General features: G+C 57.1%; 1 protein-coding gene across 5 annotated transcripts in view; it reads left to right on the top strand.

Moving 5' to 3' along the window:
- Positions 1-12,166, top strand: part of LTBP4 (latent transforming growth factor beta binding protein 4) — a 28,211-nt gene that overhangs the window by 15,145 nt on the left and 900 nt on the right. For 3 of the 5 annotated variants that reach the window (XM_077851272.1, XM_077851260.1, XM_077851276.1), the window contains 17 exons: positions 107-349; positions 835-960; positions 1,049-1,168; positions 2,005-2,166; positions 2,344-2,469; positions 2,815-2,937; positions 3,124-3,255; positions 4,624-4,755; positions 4,835-4,960; positions 6,530-6,676; positions 7,427-7,693; positions 7,980-8,051; positions 8,349-8,477; positions 8,672-8,818; positions 9,813-9,965; positions 10,622-11,002; positions 11,384-11,536. In XM_077851272.1, coding sequence (XP_077707398.1) covers positions 107-349; positions 835-960; positions 1,049-1,168; positions 2,005-2,166; positions 2,344-2,469; positions 2,815-2,937; positions 3,124-3,255; positions 4,624-4,755; positions 4,835-4,960; positions 6,530-6,676; positions 7,427-7,693; positions 7,980-8,051; positions 8,349-8,477; positions 8,672-8,818; positions 9,813-9,965; positions 10,622-11,002; positions 11,384-11,536 — 2,739 coding nt within the window. The remainder of the gene's footprint in view (positions 1-106; positions 350-834; positions 961-1,048; positions 1,169-2,004; positions 2,167-2,343; positions 2,470-2,814; positions 2,938-3,123; positions 3,256-4,623; positions 4,756-4,834; positions 4,961-6,529; positions 6,677-7,426; positions 7,694-7,979; positions 8,052-8,348; positions 8,478-8,671; positions 8,819-9,812; positions 9,966-10,621; positions 11,003-11,383; positions 11,537-12,166) is intronic. The other 2 variants (XM_077851265.1, XM_077851282.1) reach the window with 1 other exon arrangement.

Here is a 12,166-nt window from a genome sequence, read left to right as displayed (position 1 = left end):
ATGATGAGGAGGGGAAGTCAAAGTGATGGAGGTCAGGGAGGCGAAGCAGAGGACAGGGGTGTGGGGCAGCATAAACGTGTGACTCTGGGCCCCTTGCCCCGGGCAGATGTGGACGAGTGCACGCAGAGCCCAGGCCTTTGTGGCAGAGGGGTCTGTGAGAACCTGTCCGGCTCTTTCCGCTGTGTTTGCCCGGCTGGCTTCCGGGGCTCGGCGTGTGAAGAAGATGTGGATGAGTGTGCCCAAGAGCCACCGCCCTGCGGGCCAGGCCGCTGTGACAACACGGCTGGCTCCTTCCACTGTGCCTGCCCGGCTGGCTTCCGCTCCCGAGGGCCGGGGGCCCCGTGCCAAGGTGAGGGTACTGAGTCTAAGCTCATGCCATCCCCATTGGCTGTGGGGATGGGAGAGGGACATGGCTGGGGGGCAGAGAGACAGGGTGATGGGACTGGGTGATGGAGAACAGAGGCAGAGGAGTGGAGGTACTGAGAGGGTGGGGAGGGTCTGACTCCAGAGTCTTCTCGCCTTTCTCCACCTATGAGGATGCTCTCCATTCTGCATTCCTTTTGGAATGATATTCTTGTGCTCATGGCAGCCCGGGGTGGGGGACAACTCTGAGCTGGGGAGGGCAACGTGCAGGAGGTGGTACCCTAGCTTCACCCTGGCAGCTGGACAGACCATTAGTGGGGGAACAGAGAAGGAGTCTGTACTCCCGGGAGGTGGGATGAGCCTGGCCCAAGAGACTGCCTCCAGACTGGAATGTTGGGGTAGATGGTGATAGCAGTGGGGATGATTGGGTCCAGGCCCCTTTCTCAGCCCCACTGGTTCCCTCTTCCCCAGATGTGGATGAGTGTGCCCGAACCCCCCCGCCCTGCGCCTATGGCCGGTGTGAGAACACAGAAGGTGGCTTCCAGTGCGTCTGCCCCACAGGCTTCCAACCCAACACGGCTGGCTCCGAGTGCGAGGGTGAGGCCGGGGAGGGAGGGAGGAGTGTGGATGGGTGAGGGAGGCTTTGGGCTGCTCCTTCAAAGCCACCTTTTCCCCTGCTCCCCAGATGTGGATGAGTGTGAGAATCACCTGGCATGTCCTGGGCAGGAGTGTGTGAACTCGCCCGGCTCCTTCCAGTGCAGGGCCTGTCCTGCTGGCCACCACCTGCAGCATGGCCGGTGCACTGGTGAGACCAAGCCCTGGCTATGACCTTAGACCCGCATCATGACCCCTGACCTGGCCCTCAATCCCCTGGACCATGACCCCCAGCATCTGACTGTGACTCGACTTAGATTATGGGTCCATGACCCATATTGCAATCCCTAATCTGGACCTTGAATCTTGACCCTGAATGTGACTTCTGATTCTGTGACCCTCAACTTGACAGTGACATTTGACCCTATTTCTCCTGCTGATAAACCCTCCCCACAACCCTGAAAGCAATTGTAAACCTTCTGATCCTAACTGTCCCTTGACCTTGAATGTGACCTGTGACCCCTGAACCTGACTGACATTTGACCTAGCCATAACTCCTGCTATAACCCCTGACTCTCTGTGACCTTTGATCCTGTCTCTCTCACTGCCCCTACCCATTCTCAGAATAACCATCTCTGGGGCCTGAGTGGGTTCATGACCCCTGGCCCTGACCCCCAACTTGAGGCAGAATTCTGGACCCTGTTACCCATGACCCAAATTGGCCTCAGATGCCAGTCATCGACTCTAATCATTCTCCTGATTTGGCAGAATGCCACAATATCCTGGTTTATAACACCTGACTTGTTACCCTGATTAATTTCTGACCCCAGTGCTAGTCCAGAGGCCCTTCACTGATTCCAGGATCCTGGCATAGGGAGTTCCCAGAAATCCGGACCCACAGGACACCCAGTTATGGTCCCTAGAATCAGGGACTCTTGGTCTCCCCCACTCACTTCTGCCACGGAGCCCAATATCCAACCCAAGACACTACCCACTCACTTCTCCAGACCCCTCAGCCCCAGGGGAGAATCCTTGCCGTGTCCCTAGACCGGACCCCTTCTGAAAGCCCGGTACCCACAGATGTGGACGAGTGCAGTTCGGGTGCCTCTTGCGGCCCCCATGGCCACTGCATCAACACGGAGGGCTCCTTCCGCTGCAGCTGTGCACCGGGCTACCGGGCGCCGGCGGGTCGGCCTGGGCCCTGCGCAGGTGAGCAGGAGGGGAGAGGTGGGCAGGGCGGGGTGGGGGTCGGGGAGCCTGGGAGTGGGGTCTGGGTTCTCGGGCAGAGCCTGCTGGGGTGATGGAAGCGAGACCAACAGGCTATGGGTGGGGCTTGCGGGCGGAGCTGCCCTTTGGGCGACGACCCCGACCACTCCTGCACCCTAGACGTGAACGAGTGCCTGGAGGGCGATTTCTGTTTCCCCCACGGCGAGTGCCTCAACACCGACGGCTCCTTTGCCTGCACCTGCGCCCCGGGCTACCGGCCCGGACCCCGCGGAGCCTCTTGCCTCGGTCGGTACCCGAGCTGAGCCTGGAGCGGGAAAGCGTGGGCTTACCCCAAGAAAATCCGGACTGGGAGAGGGCGGCGGGCGGAGTCTGAATTCTTGGACGGAGGTCTCAAAGCCACGGGGTCTAAGCCGGGCTGGTGGAGCCTCCTGGCGGCGGCCGGGGAGGGGCGGGGCCTGGGCCGCCTGGGGCGGGGCTTGAGGGGAAGGCGGGGCCTGCGGTGGGCGGGGAAACGGGGGGCGGCCTCAGCCAGGGGGCGGGAGGGGGAGGGGCGGGGGAGGGCGGCGGAGGGGCTCGGCCTGCAAGGCTGAGCGGCGGCGGGGCACCGCGGTCTCGGACGCTGTCCCGCAGACGTGGACGAGTGCAGCGAGGAGGACCTCTGCCAGAGCGGCATCTGTACCAACACCGACGGCTCCTTCGAGTGCGTCTGTCCTCCGGGACATCGCGCCGGCCCCGACCTGGCCTCCTGCCTCGGTGAGGCCCCCGCCGCGGGATCCCTGCCCTCGGCCTCCCCTTCTCTCGCACTCATCTGCCCTCCGCTGCCTGCCCCCTTCCCCCCTTCCGACTCTCCACTCCCTTCCTTAACTCCCTCAACTTGTTCTCCTTTGCCTCCCAGCCTCCCCGGCTTCCCCCATTTGACTGCTCTGCCTCCTTCCTCAGACGTGGACGAATGTCGCGAGCGGGGCCCGGCCCTGTGCGGCTCCCAGCGTTGTGAGAATTCCCCCGGCTCCTACCGCTGTGTCCGAGACTGCGAGCCCGGCTACCACGCGGGCCCCGAGGGCACCTGTGACGGTGAGACTCTTCTCCTCCCTCTCCCCTGCCCCTGGGACAAGTGGCTGGAGCCAGCTCCCTGAGGGGTGGAGGAGGAGCACCCTGCCTTCCGGCCTTGAGGGGAGGGAAGGAGCCCCCAACTGACGCTCTTAACCGTGTCCCCCTCTCTGTGGTGCAAATAAGCCACCATTGTGCCCTTGCATCCCCCCCGGGGAGGTGAGCTGGGAGGAGAGGAGGAAGACCTTTCCAGAGCAGCCCATGCGCCTCTGCTGCTCTAGCACGGTCTGCATTTTAGGCTATACCCGAGTAAGACATCCCCAGGCAGAGCAGTTAGTTAGCATTCTGTGCTTTCCCCAGTTTTCAGACTTCTCCAGCCCTTGGGAACGGGTACAGTAGGGGTGGCCAGTGTCCTTGCTTCACACCCACCCTTGTCTGGTCCTCTTGTTCCTCACACCTTCCCATTCCAATCAACGCAGGGCACCCCACCCCACCCCGGCACCCTAATCTCTTGCCTGATTTCTCCACCAGGCTCCCAAAGACTACTGATGAGACAGGAGGCTGGGGCTAATCTAAGATTTGTTTTTGCCTAGTGTGTGGGTCAGTGTGGGTCAGCATTTTGGGGAACAAATGAAATGACTGTGGGCTGGCTATCTTTGGCTCTCTAGCTGCCAGACCTCTGATCCATGGAAGCCCCGTTTCAAGGGACCTCATTCATTAATTCCACAAGAATTTGTTAATCACCTACTGTGTGCCAGACACTGGGGGGTACTATAGGCAAGGGGTCAAACAAAATCCCGCTCTCATGGAGCCAATGGTGGGGAAGGGAGACAGGTGGGAAGAGATAGACAATAAACATGTAAATAAACTCAAGGTTCATTCAGCAGTTTGGAGGCACCTACTGTGTGTCAAGCACAGTTCTATACCCTGGGGATACGGGGTGGGGGGGGGGACGGACAAGATAGACACATGTCCCTGCATTGTGGAGGGGGATGGTGGTGTACCAAGAAATACATGGATAATATAATATCAAGTTTAGGAAGGAAAATAGAGCAGGATAAATGGACAGAGATGACAGGGCAGTGGGGGGAAGGGGTGCTGGGAGGGCTTTACCTAGACACTAGTGAAGTGAGAGAGGGAGCCACGCAGATAGCTGCAGGAAGAGTGATCCTGACAGAGGCAACAGCAAGTATAAAGGCCCTGAGGAGGGACCACATTTAGACTATGTGAGAAATGGCAGGGAGACTTTAAGCGTCTCAACACTTTAGAAGCTCAGACTCCTAGAATATCAGGTTTATAGACTTCTCAGGCATGGGAACTGGAAGCAGCCTCAGGAACTTGTGAATCCAGCCCTGCGACTCCCCTCCCCTCCCTCACCCCACTCTTTTGCAGATGTGGATGAGTGCCAAGAATATGGCTCAGCGATTTGTGGAGCCCAGCGCTGTGAGAACACCCCTGGCTCCTACCGCTGCACACCGGCCTGTGACCCTGGCTATCAGCCCACGCCAGGGGGCGGCTGCCAGGGTAGGTGTCCATCAGGCTTTGGGTGAGATGTGGAGGGGATAGAAGGCTCAGCAATGGCCTGACTGTCTGGTGGTTGCAGATGTGGACGAGTGCCGGAATCGATCCTTCTGCGGGGCCCATGCCGTGTGCCAGAACCTGCCTGGCTCCTTCCAGTGCCTCTGTGACCAGGGATACGAGGGGGCCAGGGACGGGCGTCACTGCGTGGGTACGGGGCTCCCCGGGGTGGGTTTGGCTGGAGGGTGGGGAAGAGGTTGGTCAGGCCCTGTTCCTCTCCAAAGCCCTGAACAAATGTGAATTGACATTTGGTGTGAACAAATGTGAACACACACAGTAGCCTATGGAATTTAGACCTTACATCATTTCCATATCAGTCAGGAATCTCTTGTTTGCAAGCAAGAGAAACCCTATTCATTCAGATCTTGTTTGGGGGAGAGCTTAAAAAAATACATGCATAAAATGTAGAAAATGCACACTAATCTTTTTTTTTGAATGCACACTAATTTTAAGTGTACATAAACATTTTCTTTTTCCCCAATGTTTTTTTTTTTTTAAGATTTTATTTATTTATTCATGAGAATACACAGAGAGGAGAGAGAGAGAGGCAGAGACACAGGCAGAGAGAGAAGCAGGCTCCATGCAGGGAGCCCATTGTGGGACTCAATCCCCGGTCTCCAGGATCACGCCCTGGGCTGAAGGCGGCGCTAAACCGCTGAGCCACCTGGGCTGCCCCTTCCCCAATGTTTTGTGATGAAAGTTTCTAAACATACAGCAAATTGAAAGACAATACAATGAATGTCCACACACCCATGATCTATATTCCATTATCATTATTTTATTATACTTATCTCACATAGCTGTCTGTAATCCACCTTATTTCTGGGATCGGCTTAAATTTAAGTTGTAGGCATCAGTACACTTCTCTCTAAATTCTTCAGTCTACATAGTATTAACTAGAGTCCAGTAGGTGTTTTCTATTTTCATTTGAGGTTCAATTTACCTACAGTGAGCTGTATGAATCTTAGTTATACATACATATATTTTTTAAGTAGGCTCCACACCCATCTTGGAGCCCAACACAAGGCTTGAACTCAAGACCCTGAGATCCAGACCTGAACTGAGATCAAGAGTCAGATGCTTAACCGACTGAGCCACCAAGGAGCCCCAGTTATATATTCTTTTAATTTTGACAAATTCCAACACAACAGGCTTTGTTTCCTTGAAAAGAATTAAAACAGTGACATGCTGGAATGTGTTTGAACTTAGGCATACTTGGATCCAGGGATTCCAACAAGGCTAGCTGTCTCCCTCTCTCAGCTCTGCTTTCCTCTGTTGTATTTATTTTCAGGCAGACTCTTTTCACATGACAAAGAAGGCCCTAGCACTTGCGGACTAACATCCTTAGCCTGGCAACCCTTGAACTAAAAAGGGAGGCTCTTTGATATTTCTAGCAAAAGTGCCAGGCCTGGCTTTGGCCCAGCTTGGTCACCACCTGTCTCTCAGAGCCAGAGAAATACAGTAATCTGGTTGGCCATGCCTGGGACTTGTGTCCACCCCTCGAAGTAGATTTAGCCCTACTCAAAAATACACGAGTTGAAAATGGAAGATCAAAGAGCTCCCAAGGGAAATTCAGGGTTTGTCACCAAAAGATAGTGAATGATGGGGTCTAGGTGACTAAAAATACCCATTATTTTTGGATATTTCAGACTTTTAGAGTTTTAGGATCACAGACATTTGCAACCATTGACTTTCCCTCCCCTTTGTCTCTTGCTCACAGATGTGAATGAATGTGAAACGCTACAGGGTGTGTGTGGAGCTGCCCTGTGTGAGAATGTCGAAGGCTCCTTCCTCTGTGTCTGCCCCACCAGCCCTGAGGAGTTTGACCCCATGACTGGACGTTGTGTTCCCCCACGAACTTCTCCTGGTAAGACTCATGTGTCTATTTAACTTATGGCTGCAGGGCTTACAGGAAAATGATGTGGTCTAACCATTCTGGGCTTGGACAGCTGCCATCAGTTAAATGTTGTTGTTTTAAATAGCAATAAACAGGGGATTCCTGGGTGGCGCAGCGGTTTGGCGCCTGCCTTTGGCCCAGGGTGCGATCCTGGGGACCCGGGATCGAGTCCCACATCGGGCTCCTGGTGCATGGAGCCTGCTTCTCCCTCTGCCTGTGTCTCTGCCTCTCTCTCTCTCTGTGACTATCATAAATAAATGAAAAATTAAAAAAAAATAAATAGCAATAAACAATAGAGAACACATGGGTGGTAGGACTCCGTGTCAGCCCTGTCCCTGACTCTACCAGATTCTTTTATTCAGCAGATGTTCACAGGGCATCCACTATGTTTAGGCCCTGGGTACTAGGGACACAGTGGTGACCAGGAGAGACCACTGTCTTTAAGGGGCTCACAGTCCAGAAGGGGGCAGGCAGAGATATCACCAGATAGCGACAACCAGAGAAATCAGGGCTGGAAGGAGGAAATCCAGGCGAGAGGGAACAAGGCCGTGATGGGGGAGAAGACAGAGAGAGAGATGCAGAAATGGCAAGAGGTGAGAATGGGAGAGACAAGGATAGATGGTGAGAGGTGTGGAGTCTGGTTCTGCCTCAGTTTCCCCATGTATAACATGGGGGTGGGAGGCTCAGCCCACACTGGGCTAAAGCCCCTTGCTTCCCCAGGCACATTCCCCGGCTCACAGCCCCAGGCACCTGCCAGCCCAGGTCTGCCTGCCCGGCCACCTCCACCATCCCCACCCCGCCGGCCCAGCCCACCCAGACAGGGCCCTGTGGGCAGTGGGCGCCGGGAGTGCTACTTTGACACGGCGGCTCCGGATGCATGTGACAACATCCTGGCACGGAATGTGACATGGCAAGAGTGCTGCTGCACCGTGGGTGAGGGCTGGGGCAGCGGCTGCCGCATCCAGCAGTGCCCCAGCACCGAGACAGGTGGGCATGGGCTACTGGGTGGACAGAGGGCTGAGGGTTTGGGTAGAAAGAGGTGAGCATGGGACTGGGACAGGGGACACATTTGGACATGAGCTGGGGTCCTGGGTACTGCAAGGGCAAGATCAAGCTGCCAGTCAGGTGGGTATGAGGCTGAGAGGTGGACACAAACAGGCAGGGGGCCCGAAAACTTGGGTGATGAAGGGTAAGTGGTCAGGGGGCAAGAGTAAGGCCAGGGCGGGGGCCGGTTGTTGAGGGTGTCTGGGCTTAGCCTTGTGTCTGTGTGCAGCCGAGTACCAGTCACTGTGCCCCCACGGCCGGGGCTACCTGGCACCGAGCGGAGACCTGAGCCTCCGGAGGGGTAAGGCCAGACTTCGAGCCCCACTGCTCCTCAGGCCCCAGGCCCAGCTCCATCTCACCCTTGGCCCTGTTTTCTCTCTCACCCTCTTTCGGTCTCCCCCATTCCTCCCACCCGCTCTGTCTCTCTACCGCCACCTCTCCCTATCTCTCCACCTCTGGGTCTCTGTCACCACCTTTGGGGTCCCTCTCTTCTCTGGTCAAGCCCTGGAGCCACACATTCCCCCCATCCGGCCGCCCCACACCCTGGCCCGCCCCCCTCTCTTGGTGTGGGGCGCCCTTCTGACCATCCTTCCCGCAGACGTGGACGAGTGCCAGCTCTTCCGAGACCAGGTGTGCAAGAGCGGCGTGTGCGTGAACACGGCCCCAGGCTACTCATGTTATTGCAGCAACGGCTACTACTACCATGCCCAGCGACTGGAGTGCGTCGGTAGGAGCCTCCCTCCACTTCCTTGTTTACCCCGCCCCCCACGCTCTACCCCGCCAGCCCCGCTCCGGAATGCGGCCACCGCCAGCAGGAAGTCCTCCTGGAGTCTAGACTCCATCCATCACACTGTTAACGCGCTGGGGAAGTGGGAAAGGATAGAGGGCTGCCTCCTAACCGCTCCCTCCTCGCCTCCCTAGATAATGACGAGTGCGCGGACGAGGAGCCGGCGTGTGAGGGCGGCAGCTGCGTCAACACCGTGGGCTCCTATCACTGCACGTGCGAGCCCCCGCTGGTGCTGGACGGCTCCCGGCGCCGCTGCGTCTCCAACGAGAGCCAGAGCCTCGGTAGCCCCGCCCCCGGGCCCGCCCCGCCCCCGCCCCGGGCCGGCCCCGCCCCCGGGGCCCTACCCTGCACAAGGCTCGGCCCCGCCCCCTCACGCCCCGTTTCCTCGCCGAGTCTGAAGCTCAGGGGCGGCCGGGCCTGGTGGGCAGGGTTCTCCCGGAGGAAAGGTTCCAGAGGAGCCTGCCGCTTGCTGGCCGTGCGTCCCTGCACGTGGCGGATAGCCTCTGGGCCCCCGGCTTCCGTTCGGCACACTGGGTGCGCTGGCGATTGCCTCTTACAGGGTGGCCCAGGGGGATTTTATTTCAGGACCCTATGGGACCTGGTCTTACTAAGTTCTAAAGCTGTGCTTCCTGCTATTATTTCCCTGTGTGTCTCTGTCTCTTACCACCTCTCTGGGATGTCTGTCTTTAGGTTTGTTCTCTGAATTTCTGCCACCCTCTGAGTCCTTGTTTCTAGGTCTGTTTTTTTTTTTTGTTGTTGTTGTTGTTTATTTGTTGTTGTTTTGGTCTCTCTGAATCATTGGTTTCCTGTTTTTCATGGAGTCTCTTGACTCTTGGGATGTGTTTGTCTCTATCTCTTTGGGTCTTTTCTTTTTGCCCACTGGCCCAAACTCCTTTGTTTTTCCACTTTCTGTTCTTACACACACACACACACACACACACCCCAAACACCCTGAGACTTCATTCAAACAATGCTCAGAGAAGAAAAAGCGACTGCCCCAGGTCCCAGAGCCCTTCAGAGGCTGGGCGTGGAGAGAACCCTTTCAGACCCTCTCTCCCAGCCACTGGACCCCTTCTGTTTTCTCCTCCTATATGACAGCCTCATGCCAGACCAAGCTCACACTTACCTGGCACTACCTCAGAGGGCTCCTGGGAGTCAGATCACAGCTGAGGAGAAGCACCTGGTGTTAGGCATCAGGTGGCTGGACTGCTCTCAGCATTTGGGAGGACCCGATCCCACTTGTCCCACCCTGATGCATGCTGTCTCTGCCCTCAGATGACAATCTGGGAGTGTGCTGGCAGGAAGTAGGAGCTGACCTCGTGTGTAGCCGCCCCCGGCTGGACCGCCAGGCCACCTATACAGAGTGCTGCTGCCTCTACGGAGAGGCCTGGGGAATGGACTGTGCCCTCTGCCCTGCCCAGGACTCAGGTACTGCCATCTGCCTGGGCCACACTCAGGCTTAGATAGCTCCCTTAGGAGCCCATAACTCCTCCCAAATCCTGGACCCTTAGACTTCAAATACCAGTTGCTCAGACCCCACCGTCCTGGCCCACAGATCTCCAAATCCCAGTGTATTAGACACTCACTTCCAGGTGCCTAAGACCCCAAAGCATAACCCCAGAGATCCCCAAAAGCTTGGCTCTTAAAACCCTTGAGTCCACCTTGGGAACTCAGCCCCAGGCCTTAAACCCTGGTCCTTGGTCCTCAGACCTCCAGGTCCTCTGTCTCAGATTCCCTCCTGTGCATCCTGGCCCCTTAGGCCCCCAGTAGCAGTTCCTGGTACTCCCCAGCTCTGGTCCCTAAAACACCCCCATCTTATTTCTCTAGGTCCCTAGTCTAAGATTCTATGGTTCCCCCAAATTCCAGCACTTAGGAGTTTCAGTCTCAGCCCTCGGCCTCCTAATCCTTGCTCCAGAACCCCTGATCCTGACCCCACCATCCCAGCCCCTCTCTTTGAAGCCCCTCCCATGCTTCAGCCCAAGCCCCTCCTCACTCCTCTGGGAGCCGTTCCCCACACAACAGACACGAGTGGTGGGTGCTGAGGCAAGCCAGGGCTAACCATGAGGCTCTGCTCCTATTTACAGATGACTTTGAGGCCCTGTGCAACGTGCTACGCCCACCAGCATATGGTCCCCCGAGACCAGGTGGCTTTGGACTCCCTTATGAATATGGCCCTGACCTGGGTCCACCCTACCAGGGCCTTCCCTATGGGCCTGAGTTGTACCCACCACCTGTGCTACCCTACGACCCCTACCCACCACCTCCTGGGCCCTTTGCCCGCCGGGAGGCCCCATACGGAGCACCACCCTATGACATGCCAGACTTTGAAGACGACGGTGGCCCCTATGGTGAATCTGAGGCTGCGGCGCCACCTGGCCCAGGAACCCGCTGGCGCTATCGGTCCCGCGACACCCGGGGCTCCTTCCCAGAACCCGAGGAGTCACCTGAAGGGGGAAGCTATCCTGGTGAGCACTGCGGGCAAGCCGATGTAGGCTGAGATGAAGAGTTAGGGGTGCACAGGGGTGGAGACAGGGAAGAGGGGGAGGGAAAGAGAGTGAGACCCAGAAACAAAAAGAAACCAGGGGTGAAGATTGGCTCAGAAAGACGGGAAAACACAGATACAGTCAGAGTGAGCGACGAAGCAGCACAGAAACACACCTGCAGACCGAGAAAGAGGACAGGGAGAAGAGCAGAGCCAGGGAAACCTGGCCGCATAGCGCCCCCGACAGCCCCGGAGCGGGCCGCACAGTTTAGGAGAGGTTACAGGCCAGGGGCAACCCCACGGTGGGGGTTTAAGCCATGGAAGGCAGAGACCCTGAACCATGGAGTCCCCGCATTCTCCGCAGGCACCCTGTCCGGGCCCTATGAGGGACTGGAGGCGGAGGAGTGCGGGATCCTGGACGGCTGTGCCCACGGCCGCTGCGTGCGCGTCCCCGAGGGCTTCACCTGCGACTGCTTCACCGGCTACCGCCTGGACATGACCCGCATGGCCTGCGTCGGTGAGGGGTGACCAGAGCCTGCCTGCACCGGCAGAGGGTGGAAGCCCTGACTGAGTGGTGGGGGTGGGGGTGGGGGGGTTAGAGGGGCTGGTCAGAGACGTTGAGGGGTGTCCAGGGGTCCGGCCAGACCAGAGGGAACAGGAAATAACTCCTGCACAGGGACGGGGCTTGCCAGCAAAGAGTGAGGCCAGGGTGAGAGCTTGACCCCAGGGACCCGGGCTGGGCTTGAAGCAGAGCTGAGGAATCCTGTAGAATCCTGCGGTGCTGATGTCTAAGGACCCCGTGCTACCTGGGGCAATTTGCTTGACCGCTTTGGGGAGCCTCAGTCTTCTCGTCTGTAGAATGGGAATATGTGTCATGCTGCCTAGTTTAGACAGTAGTAAAGCAAAGTGGCTACGATCAAAGACTCTGGGGGAGTTGGACAGACCTCAGGCTCAGTCTAGCAACGTGCTGTGCGACCCTGGACAGGTCACTGTGCCTTTAGTTAATCTCATCCAAAAAAAATGAGCCGAGTTGGAGAACTCAGTCCATAGAGTTGTGACCATCATCGATACTGGTTTACAATGACACTGAGGCCTCCGTATAAATAAACCAAGGCTCGGAAAAGAGAACGAGTTTCCCAAGGACCCA

This window comes from Canis aureus, chromosome 1 (genome assembly GCF_053574225.1).
Source record: "Canis aureus isolate CA01 chromosome 1, VMU_Caureus_v.1.0, whole genome shotgun sequence".
Lineage (NCBI taxonomy): Eukaryota > Metazoa > Chordata > Mammalia > Carnivora > Canidae > Canis > Canis aureus.
Note: the sequence above shows the minus strand (reverse complement) of the source record. Positions and strands in the feature narration are given on the sequence as shown.